Source organism: Ambystoma mexicanum, chromosome 4p (assembly GCF_040938575.1).
Source record: "Ambystoma mexicanum isolate Mex_15411 chromosome 4p, UKY_AmexF1_1, whole genome shotgun sequence".
NCBI classification, from domain to species: Eukaryota; Metazoa; Chordata; class Amphibia; order Caudata; family Ambystomatidae; genus Ambystoma; species Ambystoma mexicanum.
In genome coordinates this window covers 736,768,917-736,787,867 of record NC_090927.1, presented here as the reverse complement: position 1 = coordinate 736,787,867, position 18,951 = coordinate 736,768,917, and the positions used below count along the sequence as shown (strand labels likewise).

General features: G+C 46.6%; 1 protein-coding gene across 2 annotated transcripts in view; it reads left to right on the top strand.

The window, feature by feature from the left end:
* Positions 1 to 18,951, top strand: part of PHIP (pleckstrin homology domain interacting protein) — a 2,101,228-nt gene that overhangs the window by 222,531 nt on the left and 1,859,746 nt on the right. For both annotated transcript variants that reach the window (XM_069606291.1, XM_069606290.1), the window contains exon 13: positions 18,161 to 18,259. In XM_069606291.1, the coding sequence (XP_069462392.1) occupies positions 18,161 to 18,259 (99 nt within the window). The remainder of the gene's footprint in view (positions 1 to 18,160; positions 18,260 to 18,951) is intronic.

The following is an 18,951-nucleotide window of genomic DNA, read 5'->3' as shown; positions in this document are numbered from 1 at the left end:
CCACCACCTCCCCGACGAGATTGGCTCCTTTCACGCCATGATTGCTAGGGCCTCAGAGCTTTTCCAGCTGTGCCCCCAGGAAAGAAGAAAGGGGGATTTCTTTACCAACGACTGGAAGCCAAAAGCAAAACAGTACTCTCGGTCCTGCTGTTGTACGACATATGGGACGAAGGGCTGTCCCTTTTGAAAAACCCGTCCACGGCCCTTGTGAAGAGACCGGTACGAGAAGAAATGCTGGGTCCCAGACTCTGCTCCTTTGTGTTTCAGGGCGCAACCGACCCCGGATTCCGTCTCTGCAGCAGCCAAGAAGAAAGCGTCAGGGGCGACGTTGTCATCCTCCACTTCCCCCCCGGACAGCGAGGGAAAGGAGCTAGATGCCATGGGACGTTGAGTCATCTCGTCGGCAGCGACGACCATCAAGGCGGCCAACGCCATCGCGATCGTGGCCCGCTATGATAGGGAGCTGTGGTTCAAGATCGCTCTGTACTCCGAGACCCCCGGCTGGCCCATGGAGCCGAGGTTTGCTCAGAAGCACTTTAAGACAAGATAGCTGCACCCATGAGATGGATGGGGGTGAAGATTTATTACTCCAACACCAATCAATAAGGACAACTCCGTGGTTTGGCAAAGGGAGTCCGTTTAATGACGAGTACAAAAGAAATAGGGAGTTATGGATAACAGAATGATGCAATCGTCCTTCTCGCTTCAACTCCAACGAACTTCTTACAAGTTGTAACATTTATACTCCTAAATCGTCATCATTGACGTGTAACACTCAAAAGTTAAAATGCAATTCTATTGGTTAGGAAAAGGTAACTTTACTATAGGTACTATATCTGTATATGGTAACGGAATGAGGGGATTGAGTAAACGCGGTCAGGTGGGCGTCTAAACCCTTCCTTCAAAAATGACTACTGTAGATGTCACTAAAAGTACATACTCATTGGTTCTACTAACTACAGGACCCTAGATTATTTGGTCCATTTTGATTGGATTGGCACCAACCCCATGCATACTTTTCCACTTTGCTTAGCAGCACACAGAATGGTTGCCCAGGTGCAGGGTGCACCTTAGTTACCCGGCCTTCCTCCGATTGTGGTTACGATCAATCATCACTTTAGTAGCCATGTGTCAATTATTTCACCGTGGTTGGCCTCAAGACTGCATCTTCTGTCTGGAAAAGTTCTGATATCTCTGCCTGGTCAGGTGCCAAGCGTAGGTGTGAGCCCTCGCTTCTTCTTGCTCGTCTGGTCACGTGATTCCGACACCGTGAATGTGTCTCTTTTCCCTCAATTTGTGTATTTGATTATCATTTCACCCGCCACCTGCCTTTGTTTTCTTATCTCGACCTTTCAGAGGCAGGATATTCTGTTCTTAGCTTCAATTAGATGTAGCTACTGTTCGCCTCTTCTATTGGTATGACCTTGGTTTTCCTGGAATGAGTTGCCTCTGCTGAGTTTCGTTTCAGCCGTCGCTTCTCGTTTTGCTAAATATGAATCTTTTCTCGTTTGGCCTTTAGCAACCTGGGTTGATTCTGCTTCTTGTGCAAAGTGTAAATATACTTATAATACTGTGTTTCGTTTGAGGTACATTATGTATAATGGTGCTTGCCGCACTACTCTTCTATTAAGCATAGCACGCTGCACTGTTTTCTTAGCTTTCTTGCGGTTCCAAGCATATTTACAGGTGTAAACTGGTAGAATATCTTCATCTTGCTTACAGCTTTAACTTCTTCCATTTTGACAACGTTATTTTACTTTTACTTTTTAAGTTCACAATATCCTTATTCATGGCGTTTAGTCTCTTTTCGTCATTCTCGGGTCGTCATTTCTTCCATCTGTTAGTCTGTCCGAGTCCTCGTGATGTCACCATTCGTCTTCCATTAAGACCTTTTTGGTTTCTTCCGGGACTGTACTTAGGCAATCTTCATTTCGTTTCATTTGGTGGTAGGGTTTTCTTAATGGATACCTTACTGTCCATGGTTTTCTTGGTATTGGTACGTCAATAGGTGCTCTTCTTCTGATGGGCACTGGCCAGGGCCCTACTGCGCCTCTCTGCTGGTTTATTTGCTCATCATACGTCGCATATTTCGGTGTGAACGTTCCTGGCACTTCAAAATGGGCGACTGGAGTGCAGGTTTTATTTGGGACCTCCTCTACAGCCCCTATCCTGGACTTCCTCCCAGACAAGAGGGCGGAAGCCCTGGAAATACTGCAAGAAGGTGAGATGGCGTCGGATCATGCCCCCACGGTAGCTACGGACATTGCTGATACTGTATTTCGTCAGATGGGCAACAGTGTTTGCATGCGCCGGCGGAGTTGGCTCAGGGCCACCGACTTCCCTCAGGACGTGCAGACCAGGGTACTGGACATGCCTTTCGACGGAAACAACCTGTTCGGAAAAGTGGCGGATGAGTCGCTGTTGGCCATCAAGGCGGACACCGAGACGGCCCGGCCTTGGGCACTCCTTCAGCGACGGCTGTCCTTTCGGACCTCCGGAGGCAAGTCTCAAGGTGCCTCCAAAGGATTCGGCGGCAGTTCATCGTACCGCCAAGCTGCCCGTTCCTCGTCGCAGGAAGCTTACAGAGGCTGCAGCAAGACCGGTGGATAGTCATCCCCAAGGAGCCCAGGGTGGCAAGGCCTTGGCGAAACAGGACTGAACCAGCCATGGCATTGGACCCCCACTTGAGCACCCCGGTGGGAGGCCGACTGGTGAACTTTGTTGGCGTGTGGGAGTCCATCTCCACCGACCGTTGGGTGCTGGATGCCCTGGCCCACGGGCACACTCTGGAGTTCCAAAGGAGGTGCCCTCATTTCCCACCTGTGGCCAGGAAAGAAAACCACGTTCCACAGCTGCTTCTGGAGGTACGAGCCATTCTGAGAAAGGGCACGATAGTGCTCATCCCAAAGAGGCTCCGGAGTATACTTGCGGTACTTCCTCGTCCGAAAGACCACCAGCGGCTGGCGGCCCATCCTAGACCTTCGACGCCTCAACAAATACATCAAGGCCCAGAAGTTCCGGATGGTTACCCTTCAGCACGCGCTGGGACAGCTGGAGGAAGGCAACTTCCTATCGTCGTTGGACTTGGAGGATGCTTACTTCCATATCCCCATACACAAAGGACAGTGAAAGTTCCTACGTTTCGTTGTCTAAGGGCGGCACTACCAGTTCAAGACCCTGCCCTTCGGGTTGAAGTCAGCTCCAAGGGTCTTTACCCAGTGCCTAGTACCGGTGGCGGCGTGGCTGCACCTGCAGGGGATCCACGTATACCCCTACCCGGACGATTGGCTTATCCAAGCAAAGTCAAGAGAACTCGCCGTCGACCACACATCGAAGAGCGTCCGCCTGCTCACGGAACTGGGATTCTCGATCAACTTTGCGAAATCCCACTTGGAACCAGGACGCCCTGTTCCTGGGAGCCAGACTCGACACAGTTTCATGGTTGGCTTCACCGTCGTAGGAAAGGACGGACGAGGGCCATCCTAGGCAAGGTACAACGGCTGGTGACCATGGAAGTAGTCAGGGTGAGGTCCATCAAGTCCCTGCTTGGCATGATGTCATTGTGCATCTACCTCGTGCGCATGTGCAGGTTGTGGATGCGGCCACTGCAGAAGTTTCTCGACGCCCGTTGGATGCAAGAGGCGGGAAGCTTCGAAGAAAAGATCCCCCTCAACGAGACCTTCCGTCAAGCAATCCGGTGGTGGGGCACCCGTGGGCCTCGCACGCCGGGCATAGACTTCCAGACCCCAGCGCTCCAGGAAACTGTGACGACAGACCCCTCCCTGGTGGGATGGGGAGCGCACACCAGAGATCTCCACGCAAGAGGCCTTTGGCTCCCGGAGGAGAGGTCCCTGCACATCATCGTCCTGGAGCTCCGGGCCGTGTTCTGGGCCCTCAGGTCTTTCCTTCCGTCCCTCAAGGGCAAAGTGGTATGGATCTTCACCGACAACACCACCACAATGTTCTACATCCGGAAACAGGGAGGCACCAGATCCCCAGCTCTATCCAAGGAAGCGCAGGACCTGTGGCACTGGGAAGTCGCCCAGGGGATGTTCCTAATACCTTTTCACCTGGCAGGGGTGAAAAACAGTCGCCGACTCGCTCAGCAGGGAGCTTTGCTCTTGCTACGAGTGGGAACTTCGGCAGGATCAAGTGGATCTCCTATTCCGACGGTGGGGCAATCCCCAGATCGATCTGATGGCGATGAACACCAAGTGCCGGAGGTACGCCAGCAGGTTTCCCCAGCCGGGGAGCATGGGCGATGCATTCTCCTTCCCCTGGGACGGCCTGTTACTGTATGCGTTCCCATCGCTTCTGTGACTCCTCAGTCAACTCAAGCTGGTCCCGGTGCAGGATGATCCTCGTCGCACTGACGTGGCCGAGGCAGATATGGTTCCCGGACCTCTGGACATGTCAGCATCCCCCCCAGTCAAACTGCCGACGGACGCGGATCTGCTCGCCAGGGAAGGAGGCACCATCCTACATCACGACCTGGGATCGCTGAACCTGCAGGCCTGGCTCCTGCAGCACTAGATTTGGGAGGCTACGATATCGGCCAGGGCATCCTCGTCTCTTAAGTGCTATGGACATAACTGGAAGAGGTTCTCTGTCTGGTGCTGTGCACAGACGATCAACCCTCTACGGATCACGGCCCCTCAGGTGCTGCCGTACTTGCTGTCACTGGCCAAGGCGGGGCTGGCACATGCCTCCATCAAAATCCATCTGGCAGCTATCTCCCGCTACACCAGAACCCCAGGACGGTCGTCGTTGTGGTCAAACCGCCTGGTAAAGGAGTTAATGAAAGGACTATTCCGCTCACTCCTGCCGGTGAAGGCTCCGGCCCCGGCGTGAGAGCTCAATGTGGGCTGACCAGGCTCATGGGTCCGCCATTGGAGCCCCTGCATTCGGCACAGCTGAAGTTCCTATCGTGGAAGACAGCTTTTCTTGTGGCCATCACCTCCGTACGACGAGTGGGAGAGATCCAGGCCCTTTCCTGTAAGCTTCCATATCTGACATTTCACAAGACGAGGGTAGTGCTGAGGACGCACCCCTCTTTCATGCCCAAGGTGCCGTCGGACTTCCATCTCAACGAGCCCTTGGTGTTACCTGTTTTCTTCCCGTCGCCTTCGTCATCGGCTGAGACGACTTTGAACTCGCTGGATGTGGCTAGAGCACTGAAGTTCTACGTGGCCCGCACAAAGAGTTTTCAGAAGACGTCACAGCTGTTTATGAACTTTGGCCCTGTGAACCAAGGGAAGACCCTCTCGAAGGCTTCCATTTCCAGATGGCTCTCCGTCTGCATCATGCACTGTCGCCGGTTGGAAAACCGCCGGTTGCCCGGCCGTCCGAGAGCCCATTCAACCAGAGCCATCGCTGCTACTACGGCGTTCCGGTCTGGTGTGCCCCTGCTGGACATCTGCAGGGCTGCTACATGGAGGTCGACGCACACCTTCACAAGATTTTACTGCGTCGACTGGAATTCCAGGGAGGAGTCGGCCAGGCAGTGCTGCGCAACCTGTTCGCTTGAAGGTGAGCCTGGTGAGGAGGTAAGAGATGCTTAATGTTGAGTTGTTGAGGGGCTTAATGTTGAGCCTTGCCACCTCCCGTGGTTGTGCATGTGGGTACTGCTATGTATTCCTGTATTCATGAGCATGTGAATCCATGCCAGACCCCATGCTGGAGAAGGAACAAGTTACTTTCCCCCAACTGTTGTTCTACAGCATGAGTCTGGCATGGATTCACATACGAACCCTCCCGCCTACCCCTCTGCGGCTCTTCTCTTGGTCCTACTGCCACTTTACGTGCTACCAAATCTGAAGATGGCTGCCAGGTGAGGGGCTTAGGTAGAGGGCGGTCATTGGCTGGGGGCAGTATGACCCAAAGACCAGTGATTGGTTACTAGTAGAAAGACAGTTCAGAAACAAAACTGAAACTGATTTTTTCTTTACCGAGGATTCACAGCCTGACGACGGGGCATATTCTGGAGAACATCATGCTGGAGAACATCAGTTACAGGTAATTAACTTGTTCCGTAAAGCAGCTGATCATTTTAAGATTGCTACGGATGAGGCGGTCCCCAAAGCTGACTTTGTGGAGAACATCTAGGCCATTCCCCTCAATTCAATCTCAAACGTCTAGCGCCATCCTTCTCGACACCTGCTCTCACAAGAGGTGTCAACCCGCGAATAGAAAAACTCTTTTGCCCTTCTCCATCAGACCCTCTTTATAGCAGAGGTCATTCCACCACAGACTCCCTGGTGGTGACTCTTATGCGAAAGCGGGCAGGGGTCCCTTTGTCAACTGGCGAGGCAGCCCCTGATAAGGAAGGTAAACGACTTTACGGCCTTGGAAAAAGGATCACGGTTGCGGCCGCGCTGGCCTTGTTGGCCAGCTATGCCGATGCCCAGTGGGCTTTACTACAGGAAGGCATACAGGAGGTTCCCGAACCCCTATGTACTCGTCTCCTCAACACGATCTCTGAAGGCAGACAGGTGAACCAGAGCATTCTTAAGAATACTTTGGATTCCGCAGAAACGGCCGGTCGATCCCTGGCTCAGGGTACACTTCTAAAAAGACATGCTTGGCTACAGAACTATGGATTTAAACCAGAGACTAGAGCGTCGCTAATAAACACGTGGAAGAATCCAACGTGTTTGGGAAGGCGATAGATGAGGCCCTAGAAACTGCAAAAAAGGAACATAACACCTTAAAAACACTGGACCAGATTACACAAAGACCCTCTACAAGAAAAGGATCTGGGTCCAAATGGCTTTTTCGTGGCCAACGCATCCCTCAACAATACTCATCGGGAAACAATTGGAATTCTATACAGGGAAATAGTGGATACACCACCCCGTATCCCCAAAGGGGTAAACGCCGCCGCAAAGGCAGAGGCCGGATATCTACCCCCACAGGCTCCCCGACCTTACGTTCAAAATGACCCGAAGATTCGGGTCCCCTCTCATGCCTTCCCGGTCTGGGGCCGGCTAATGTCGTTTATTCAGGCATGGGAGGAGATAACTACAGACCAGTGGGTGCTAAAGACCGTGGCCCACGGGTACTGTATAGAGTTCAACCGGTCCCCAGCATTCAGACCTCCACGAGCAAGACGACTGACACCAGACCATCTTTGCATTCTTCTGCAGGAAGTAGAAACACTACAGGAGAAAGGAGCCATAGAAATCGGACCTCTGGTACAGGTAAAAGAAGGTATTTATTCATTGTACTTCCTTGTACCCAAAAAGGATCTAACAATGCGCCCTTTTCTAGATCTGCGCCCAGCAAACAAGTTTGTAAAGCCACAAAAGTTCAGTATGGTCACACTGCAGGAATTAATCCCACTGCTATTACAGGGGGATGATTACATGGCAACACTGGATATGAAAGATGCATATTTTAATATTTCAATGTTGCCAGCCACAGAAAATACCTCAGATTTATGATACAAGACAAACATTATCAAAGGTACTACCCTTCGGCATCACATCTGCACCAAGGGTATTTACAAAAGTACTAGCAATGGCAGCAGCACATCTGCGCAGGCAATCCATCCCAGTCTATCCTTACCTCGACGATTAGCTCGTAACAGGGGACTCTTACGAAACATGTCTGTCAAATACCCAAAAGACGATAGATCTTTTATTCAGTCTGGGATTCTCCATCAACGAGAAGAAATCCAGCCTAGACCCCAGTCAGGTCAAACGGTTCCTAGGGGCTTTAATTCGAACAAAGGACGGCCTCGTCTTCCCCTCTGAGAGGGTCCAAAACATGTTTCAGATCCCTCAGTATATAGCCAGTCGAGAGGTGACTGTACGCAAGGCTATGTGACTGCTAGGAATGATGGTGTCATGTATCTACTTGGTTCCTCACTCGCGCCTGCGCCCAATGCAAGAGTGACTCAACAGCCAGTTGTCAGGCGAGCGGACAGTGGGACGGTCTAGTGGTCGTCTCGCCGGCCCTCGTTCTCTCGCTGCGGTGGTGGTTGAGGGAGAATCTCTTGAAAGGGAAATCCTTAACCACCCCCGCAGTGGAAGCCACTCTAACCACAGATGCATCTCTTACAGGGTGGTGAGCTCACCTGCTTCAACAAACAGCGCACAGAGTTTGGTCGTCAGACATAGCATCCATCCACATAAACCTGTTGGAACTGTTGGCAGTGTTCAAAGCACTAAATGCTTTCCAGACGCAACTGCAGGGGAAGACGATCCTGATCCTCACAGACAGCACCATGGCCACGTACTTTCTGAACAAATAAGGGGACACTCCTTCTCCAGGACTGCCCCAGAACATTTGGAAGTGGGCTCTCAAACGCAACCTGTACCTACCATCACGACATGTTCCAGGGGAACTCAATCTTCTGGCAGACGTGCTCAGCAGAGACTTTCCGTTGCCCAGGGAGTATGAATGACAATTACATGAAGACATCGTCTCCAACGTTTTCGCAGAATGGGGCTTCCCAGAGATGGATCTGTTTGCAACTCTGGAGAACGCTCCATGCCAAGATTACGCCTCCAGGTACCCCAGAAATGTTCAAGGGGAATGGACTCTGGACAACATGGTCAGGGAGATTTGTCTACGCTACAGCCTTGTCTACCCCTCCTCCTGCCCCCCGACTCCCTTTCTCAAAAAGATTGTGCACAAGATGCACCAGGAACCAGTCACGATGATACTGGTGGCCCCTCCAACCCTGGTTCGCTCATCTGATGGCGATGTCCCTATCTCCTCCAGTCAAACTGCCTTGCCCGTACAGCATGTCGCAAGACAGAGGGGAGAAGCTTCACCCATGCCCGCAGACATTGAACTTAGTGGCCTGGCTTCAAGGAATCTCACCACCTCAGCATCATTCTAATAGCACCGTGGTGGCCGGCCAGGCCATGGTTCTCGGAGCTGTTCAGCCTCTCGGAGATGCTGCCTATTCGCTTCCCGACTGGCCCAGCACATCTTCTGGCGCAGCAGGGGGGGCAGGGTCATCCACCCTGTGCCACAGAAACTAGCCCTCACAGCATGGTTCCTGAACAGTCTAAAATTGAAATTGGGGGTAGTTATGGTAGATGGTGCACTAGTTAGTGCCGCCAAAGGTTTATCATATACAAAGAATATGTTAAGGGTGGGCTATGCTGTGTCAAATACTTCAACTGGTGCCCCTAGTAGGTACCAGGACACAATGACTGAATAGAGAATTGAAGTTAAGTTTGACACGAGAATCCCACGTGTTGAAATCAATATGTATTCGAAAAGGTCTTGAAAGACGTACGTTTGTTCAAATTGAATCTTGGACTGTGACAAGTGAAGTCTTTTTATATTTATTTTGATTCTTGATAATACACCAGCCGACACGTGTTTCGACCCTCTGGGTCGTTATCAAGGCTGCACATGTACAAATAATTGAATAGTATATAGAAACAAAAATATTAGAGTATTGAAAAAGTAAAGCATGGTAAAGTAAATTAAACTCATCATAGGGGTGTAAGAGATTGTGAAATAAGATCATCATATCATGAAAAATGAAACATATAAATTATGAAATAAATTCATCATGCCATTGGTAAGAAATTATTAGGAATCAAAAAGACAAAAGTATCATTAAATTAGAAACCATACCATGGTTTAGTTGGGCAATGAATGTCATCACTTGTGATGGAGTAATCATGGCATAAAAAACATCATATAGAATGAAAGGTACAAAGTGAAAAAGAGTACGGCGAACAATTGATGCCTAGTTAGAGCATTCCAAGTAGCATGCATATGGGAACATCTCATGTGCACGGCGTGTGTGAAAATTGTGTGTTTAAATATAAACTTTACACATAATTCAAAAACATTTACAAATATAAGCTAAAGAATATGTAGAGAGAAAAGAAAATAAATTAGAGTAGGATCAGTTAAAATAAAAATATTTATATAGGAAATAGTATCCGTCACAATTGGGACATATTGTCACGTACCGTGAGTCTATAAAGGCCCGTGAGCCAAAAAGATTGTGAAGGTAAGGTCACCAATTAGTAATGCGACTACAATCTATCGAGTAGGTGGGTAGGAAAAGATAAGGTAGGGACCAAGTATATGGAGTGTGTGACATATTAAATGTCACATACCATGAGTCCTGGTAAGCAAAATGGCCTCTTGTAGAGTATAATCTGGGTCAAAGCATAGAACTGTCAATCTATGTAGAATAAAAGAAACAAGGGAATAATTGATAATGGCATTGGATAAGGCTAAGAACAGAGCGAGCGGTTCAGGGTAGGGGGGCAAATGACTTACCCTGATAGTATATATTCAGGAGATCAATATTGTGAGTTGTGTGGTCTTGTCATCAAAGCATGGGTCTGGAAATTAATTAAAATAGGCAGTCATAGGTAGAGGTGTACATGATTGCATAATGGTATACGGTTAGTGGTGCTAAGAAGTAGAAATATGGAGGAATAACTGGCCATCGTACCTGTTTAGGCAGTAAAATACTATGCTGCAAATTCTGTGGCCGAATCCCCATCACAAAGTAGTATGCGCGCCGTTTCCGTCTGTGTTGTGGATGGAGGCGGCAGGCACTAAATCACAGCGCCGGATGCAATTGTGACGTCACGCTCCGGTAGTACGCATGATGTCACACACACGTTGGTGCGGGCAACGTCATGCGCACAACAGAGATCGCGGGTCAATCTAAGTAAACAAACCTAAAGATTACGCACGTTTGTTTAAGTATACATTGTACATTAGGCACGAGACAGTGCAGAGTCCACAAGGTTACTATTTTAATGCTAATTGGGGATGATTAATTATTGACGGTTAATATGGATAATATGAGCATGTCAATATGTAGTTATAATGTGGTCACAGAATCATGTAGTAGATGATTGTGGCCAAATGAGATGTTCCTATAATGCTGATTCAAATTCACAAAAAACACTGATATGGATAATGCCTGCAGCAATGTTACAAATAATCAGATTAGAAATAAATCTTTGTAAATGTACATGTATGGAGACAGGAGGGAGAGGCTGTCAAAAATAAGGATTAGTTAGGTCTATTTCAGTAGTCTAGAGCAATATCAGTAAATACCAAAAAGGGAACTAACCGTACAAATACCAAGAAATATGTACAGAGTAACTGGACTTGTGATTGGAGGTCTGATACAAAATTAATTATAAAACTACATGTATTTCATGGTCTGTATTAAGGCTTATGTCAGTACAGCGAAAGTGGCAAATGAGCTTCGATTCCAATTGTCTAAGTCTGAGGCATGTGATCAAACCTATAAAGCAAATGTCTGCTTTGTTCATTTGTTGTTGGGGTTGCCAGTGCATCGCCAGGGGCAAGTTGGTGTCAATTTTATTGAGACTGGAGAGATGTTCTCTGATGCAAACTCTCAATTGTCTTATAGTGCTACCTATATATAGTTTGTGACAAACACATATATGGATTTGCAATTGATGAAGTCTTTGATTTGAATTAGTGTCCCACTAGTGTCAGCAAATTCTTGACAGTTGTAATGTGCATATTGGCATTGGGTGCAATTACCACATTTATTGAAACTAACAGGTTGATTCAACCATGTAGAGGAAATTCTGGTGTCAATTGGGTCAGAGAAGGAAGGGCTGAGTTTGTTCCGAAAAGTATTGGTAAAAGTGAACTTGGGCTTTTCCGTGATATATGGAGCAAGATCTTTATTCAAATGCAGTCAATGCCAATGTTAGAATGCAAGTATGTATAAGGTAGACAAGTCTCTTGAAAACTACGTGATGATTGAAATTGGTCTCCTTTGATTAGATGCTGTAGTTTGAGGAGCAGATTTCGAAATCAATAATTCTGCACTATTATTTTAGGAGTATTTTCGTAATGCTTTGTGCACTGTAGTTTGCGGATAGCCTCTCTGCTTGAAGCGGTTGCTCAATTGAATACATTCTGCTTCATAGTCCTCGGTTTTGGAACAGTTTCTTTGTGCCCTGTAAAATTCACCCCTATGGATGTTAAGGATGGTTGCTCTTTGGTGACTGCTCCTGGCGTGCAGGATGGCATTGACTGCAGTCGGTTTTCTGAAAGTCCTAGTTTGCAGTAAGTTGTGTTCTACAAAAATATCCAAGTCTAGAAAAGTGATTGTGGTAGGACTGGAGTGCCCAGACAGAGCAATGTCAAACTTGTTACAATTGGCAAATGTCACGAAATCATCAAAAGAAGAACTGGTGCCGTGCTAGATAATCAAAATGTCATCCATATACCTCTTCCAACAAATAAGTTTATTTTGGTATTCTGAATTGTTGAGAATATGGTTCCTGAACAGATCACGCTAGGTCACCTCACCCTTTCCCAGGGTAATCTAGAGATCATACAGGGCTCCAGGAGCAAGTCTACCAGGGCCCACTATAAGAGCATGTGGACCAGGTTCTGGCACTGGGCGGACTCTAAGGGGATCAACCCCCTTGCATGTACCTTAGAAGACGTGCTCTCCTTCTCGGCGCACCTCGCCCACTCAGGCGTGCAGGTGGACACTTGCCGCACTTACTTGGCAGCCATTGGGGCTTACAGAAACTCTGAGATCTTTTTCTCTTCCACCCAGATTGTCAGGAACATTTGATGGGACTTGCCAGACTCTACCTGCTCATCAAGAGGCCACACCCCATGTGGGACCTCAACATAGTTCTGGGTGCCCTGGCGCACAAACCATTTGAACCAGTGGTGTCTGCTGACATCAGGCTGGTCACCGTTAAGACGGCCTTGGTAGTCGGCCTCTCCTCGGCTCGCAGAATCAGCGAAATCCAGGCGCTGGCCGCCTCAGAGCCATATACTACATTTCTCAGGGATAAAGTAGTCCTGCGGACACACCCAGCATTCTTGCCCAAGGTGCTTTACGCATTCCATCTGAACGAAGAAATAGTGCTACCTACTTTTTTTGTTGTGCCCAAAGACGAGGCACAGAGTTCTGCACTGCCTTGATGTCAGGCGTGCCCTGAAATTCTACTTGGACAGAACCAAGGGCTTCCACAAGTCGGACGCACTTTTTGTCACCTTCGGCAGATCAAGACCGGGGTATCGGGCCTCACAGGCCTTCATAGCCCGTTGGATGGTCTCGGCCATCAAAGAAGCTAACTAGGGACAGCATAAGTCATTGCCTACGAACATGCACGCCCACACGGTCAGAGTAAAGGCAATAGTCATCGCTTTCCAGAGGCATGACCCCTGGCAAGTCATAAGCAGGGTGGCCACATGGGTCACCCCTTGTGCTTTCTGCAAGCACTACTGTCTGGATGCCAGTTCTAGATCAGACGCGGCTTTCGGACAGGTGGTTCTTAGAAACCTGTTTGCTGAAGGAGGGTCTCCTCTCCACCCTGGGGCTACACTCCGTTATAATCCTCCATGAAGTATAGAGGAAAGGGGACAGGATTTAAGAGTAAGAAGTAATTCACCGTAGTGACTAACATACTCTTAGTCCTTGGTCCCCTTTCCTCCATACGTCCCACCAGCCCCCCCCCCCCCTAATGAAGCCAGCGTCATTAGGCAATGTTAATCTATTGTCCACATGTCTATGGGGACTGAGGTGTGGCGCCGGAGGGCAGAGTCATGGCAATGCATGCTCCCAGGGATGCACCCTCGCTTTATTGGGTGTAATTTTCTTTTACTCTCCGTAGTGTCTTTTTAAAGTTATCCTCTTTAACAACTTATTGGCAATAAGTGCCTGTTGTTGATGGGTTGCCCTAGGGGCTCACCTTTTAACTTTCTTTTGCTAACCTTGAGAGAACTACAGTTCCTAAGGGTAGAAAGTATCTTTGGATCTCTTTTACATTTTATTCTGTGAAGCCAGCACACCACACCTATGTGGAGTGCTGGTGAGCTACAATGTATCCCCTTTGACACCAAAACTGTAACAATTCTGTTGCAGGTACAAGCTTACCTTCAATGGTTGGTGGCAGTGATAACTTGTATTAATTTGGTGCACCTTTACCGCGGGTTGTGTTCACAGCTGCAGTACAGGCACCCAAGGGAGCTCATTTTACCAAAATGTCCCCTGTCTTCTTTTTTCACCATTTTAGTGTTTCTTGTCCTTTCTTGTTCCTTCCCCTGACATCCAGGACAGGAAATTCCTTTGTGTGATTTTTTTATCTTCGGCGGGAGTCCCCTGGACTCCCCTCCAAGGCTCCAGTCTCTCTGTGAGGGCAGGAAGTGAGGCAGGATTCCAAATCTCCAGTCCTTTGTCTTCCACCTTACTTGAATGAGGACAAATCCCAGTGGGGGGGGGGGCTGGCTGTCCTGATTGGACAACCAGACCGCCCCTTCTTGTAAAATGCTGGGAGAGAATGCATAGGTTGTGCTGTAGTTGCTGATAAAAACTGCGAACCTGGAAGCTGAAGAAAAGTCGACCACTGGAACCGAAACCGAAGAGGATGAAGGAAAAGCGGCTGAAACGATTTCCAGCAACCAGAGAGCCTGCCATAGCTCTTCCTTCCAATTGACCTGGGGACTCCGAGAAAGACGACCCAGAGCCGTGTGAGACCCACTAGACACAAGAAGACCTGCATTTCGAGCCATCCTACACCCCAATAGACTGCTGGACCTTTGCAACAACGAGAATTCAACTGCGATTTTCTGTCTTCTGTGCTCCTTGAAAAGGTGCCAAATCCTCAGAACCGCATTCAGCCACTAGGGAAACTTTGTCTAGAGCCTTCTTCATCGATCCCTGCTGCAAAGTTCCTTCTGAGGTCTTGTTTTCAGTCACCACGACAAGGAATGCACTAACCAGGTTTTTGGCTGCAGATCCTGAAGTAGTCCTGCTGCAAAATCTTCAATGTTGACGTACTGTGTTGGCTTGGGTATGTACTTACCTTAAATCGGTTAGGATTGCTGTGTAACTGTGGGGTGTTTTCTGTAATGGGGTGGCCTCTCATCCAGTGCACCCAGTCCCACTGCTAGAATCCTGCTAGGGTGTCTTCTGCCAAGCCCCTGGACCCTCTTCTAACTCTAAAGTAAAGTACTCACTTGTTTGCCCAGTTTTCCTAAGGAACTCTGACTTTTGCTACTAAAGAACCTATCCTGACACTGCCTGTTGGTCACTAGAACCTAGTGACCCCCTTCTGCCACTGAGAACACTCATGCTCCAAGAATAAGGGAAAGACTTTTAAGGGATTGGGACTTTTGCCTAGAAAAGAAAATAAGTGTTTAAAAGTTACTTACTTGTAAACAGTTGGTTGGTAAGTGTAACTTAAGAGTGAACAGTTACACAAGTTCTTACTTACCTAGGATGTGTGATGCACTATTCTTAAAAGTATATTTAACATCTTTTCTTCCTTAGAAACTGTCAGTCAAATAGAAAGTAGATGTGAAGGTATATTACTCTCCTGTGATTAGGTTGTGCCTCTTCCCAAAAGTAAAGTGTTGGTTTCACCAGATTATTCCTGCAGGGTAATTGTATGAGTGTCCTCCAACTGTTGGTATCACCAGATTAGTCCTTGAGGATAATTGTTTGAGTGTCCCCCAACTGGGTCTTGCTTCCCCTGACTTACTGCTAGCCTGTACAGAATAAGTCTGCATTAGGTTGTTGCCTACCTAGAATAACGTGAGTCATTCAGTAAAGTGTACCATTGGGTTTTACTTTCCCTGTGCTATTTAACCTAGAGTATGTGGTTCTAACTGTTCCTGATAAGTCATACTTCAGTTATCTTTGTAGCTGGGAAAGATCTAACCTGGACTGCTTGTGAGATTTAAAAAGTATATGGGTTTTACTTACCTTGAGTTAGCTGTGTGCCTTCCCAAAAATAAGTTACAACAGTTACTGCATATCTCTATCTGTGGTTCACTGCTCTCAAAAGCACCTGTTATTGAATATTACATCCTTTTGGTTTTACTCACCTAGTATAACTGTGTTATCACAAAAGTAGTTATAGGTTTTTACTGTACCTTGAATAAGTGTTCCACTATTCACAAAAAATATATTTTCCAGTTGATGGTTTGTGATTTGTACAGAGTCACTGTACAACTGGTATGGTCTACTGCCCTTGCATTACTGAATGTAATTGTGAAAGTAACCATTGGTTTTTACTCCCCAAGAATAGGTGTGACCTATACTGAATGTGTATGAAAAGGTTTTGACTTCCCTAGAACTACTGTTCGGTATTTCCAATAAGGTTTATACTTTGGTCTGTGTACCTTCAAGTATAGTGTTGTCTTTTATAATTGTGATATCATATAAATTCATATAATGTTAGTGCTTATTTACCCCTAGATTTATCTGGGCCTACTTGTATTTAAATAACTCCTTTATTTTCACATACATAGTGTTTCAGTGTTTCTTTGGACCATTTGTATTACAATTTCATTTGTACTGATTCTACAGCCCTCTCTCGCTCCTAAAATAAGCCTGGCTGCCCTGTCTACGCTACCATGTACTCAGGTGGTACAGCCTTATACTAAGAGTGGAGTCTTGTACTGCCTCAGTTGAATGCTTTTACTAAACCCTTAGTTGGACTTCAGAAAAACTGTCCTAACAATTTCTCTCAAGAAATGGTTAGTGGAAGTTTGCAAGTCTTGTAGGTATATAAAATGCTTGTATATAAATTGTTTGAAATGCACACAGTCACATAAGCGGGTTTGTTTGACATCGGTTGCCCTGGGGAGCCAAAGGTAGCTCCTGGAGCTGTTGGTGTCAATTTAACCAGGTTCTTTTAGGCCACAAGCAGAAGCTAAATAGCTCTCAGCTGCCCTCAGTTTCGAACCCTGTACTCCATTTCGAACCCTGTATTATGGAGTATTGTGTGATAGTACTACCTGCTATATAGCAGTTTTTTTTTTTACGACTGTCTAATTTGAATTATTGTGTGCTATTATGTGTGGACTCATTGATGGCCGCTGACCCCTTTCACACTTCCCATTTAGACTGAACATTTACTGCTCTCCTTTGATACCCTGATTGAGCTTTGGCTAAATTCTCAGAGCTCTCTGTTCACCATAACTGAGGTTTATTTTATTTCTATAGAGCTCCAGACCCGGGAGTATAAGGGCACTTAGTACAGGTTACAAGGCACAGTACATGGTAATAAGCAGTGATAATAGAACCATTTGAAAACAGTTATATACAGGAAATATAGGCAGTGGGGGTGATGGCACCCAATAATGACATAAGTGAGGCATAAACAATAAGTACAGTTTATAGCTAGGTCTAGCTTCAAGGTTGACTTTTTGTCAGAAGCCACCCAATGGCAAGTTTCCTGAACGACTGGAAGGATTTTGATGATTTAATATTCAGTGGCAGGGTGTTCGAAAGTTGGGAAGCGAGGACAGTAAAGCTTGAGCCTCCGGCTCTTTTAGAGGTAAATCTAGGTACTGTGAGACATAAGGTATTGGAAGATCTCGTGGTTCTGATGGAGGATTTCATGGTACATGTGTTAGTCAGGTAGGGGGGTGCTAGGTAGTTGAGAGCTTTGTAGGTGAGGCAGAGTGTTTTTAGATCAATTTTATGTTGGATGGTGAGCCATTTGCATGTGGTTCTAGTGGCAGAAATGTGCTCAGGCCTGGGAATGTTTAGCGCTGCCTGTAACGCATTATTTTGAAGTACTTGCAGTTTATTGATTATCGCTTCGTTGGCACCTAAGTAGAGGCTGTTGCAGTTGGCAGAGGTGGCCTCCTAAAATCTGTTCACCAGGCCAGATTCCAGAAATCCATTTTAACATAAGCCAACACATGGATAAGGGGTGCAGTGGGATTTAGTAAAACACTCTGACCATAACAATAGGGGCAAAAAGCCACGAAACCAACAGGAAAATGTAAAAGAAAACATGAAATTCGGCCTTATTGGTAAGTAATTTGTTTTTAGATTGCCTGTGATCTTAGACCTGCTCTCCCATTTTCTTTGGTTTATACGTTTGTTCAGTGCATCTCTTCATGCCCTTAGGTGAGCGAAAGTGATACATCTGGCCGGATGACCAGCCTTTCAGAGCTTTGTCCTTATTGCCATCTAAGATGTTGAAAACTGGGTTAAAATTCAACATATACTGTTCAAACAGGAAAGAGACTTGTTTTATGATATTTGCGAATCACCGTTAGCCCATCCTGATTGCAGTCATGCACTCTGCTAGTTTATTGTGGCATAATTCTATACATGGGTAACTCATGATAATAGTTTTTAGTATGAAACTGCTGACTCGTAGCAAATAGTTACAACTTGGATTTGCCATTGCAGATTTGTGAGTGGAAGCCGTGATGGGACAGCACGCATCTGGCAATTTAAGAAAAGAGAGTGGAAAAGCATTTTATTGGATATGGCCACACGTACTACAGGGTAAGGGCTGTATAGCGCTCATTTTTAATTTGATATTGTACTAACATTTTTGAAAATATGAAATGTTGGCGATTAAGGGGAATTATTACAATGCAATCATGAGGGCCAATAATGTGAATAGCCCATTATAGAAACCAATCGATTAAATTCTCTTGGTTTGTATTTTTTTAGCTTTTTCTTCCTTTATCTTGACAAAATATCTTTCCTTTTTTTGTATCATAAATACTGTTTAATCTCAATCTTTTAAATCTGTAAAGTATACATGTTTATTTTATGAATGTTCTTAATATGTTGTACATTTTTAATTTTTGAAAGGCTGATTTGTTTCAGCTAAATCAAAATAAAAATAAAAAACTAATCTTTTTGACATGCATGTAATCTGAGTCTGATTTACATGACCACAATATTTGTTAATGTACACTGGAATTTCTAATGGACGCCTTCCTCTCATGGATTCCTCATCTTAGATATTGTTTTCGCATCACAGCTGCTCTTCGGAAACCTTTCCGCTGCCAGGCTTCACCCGGCCAGATGCAGGAAGGGATGTCCGGCCCCTTCACGAGTCTTAGGATCTTCAGACGGCTGTTCTTCTATGAGGGATTCTTGGCTCAAATGCTGATCTCAAGAAATGGCTGCAGGAGTCGTCCTCTTATCCAAAAACAAGTCCGGAAACAAGTCCAAGCCCACCAACG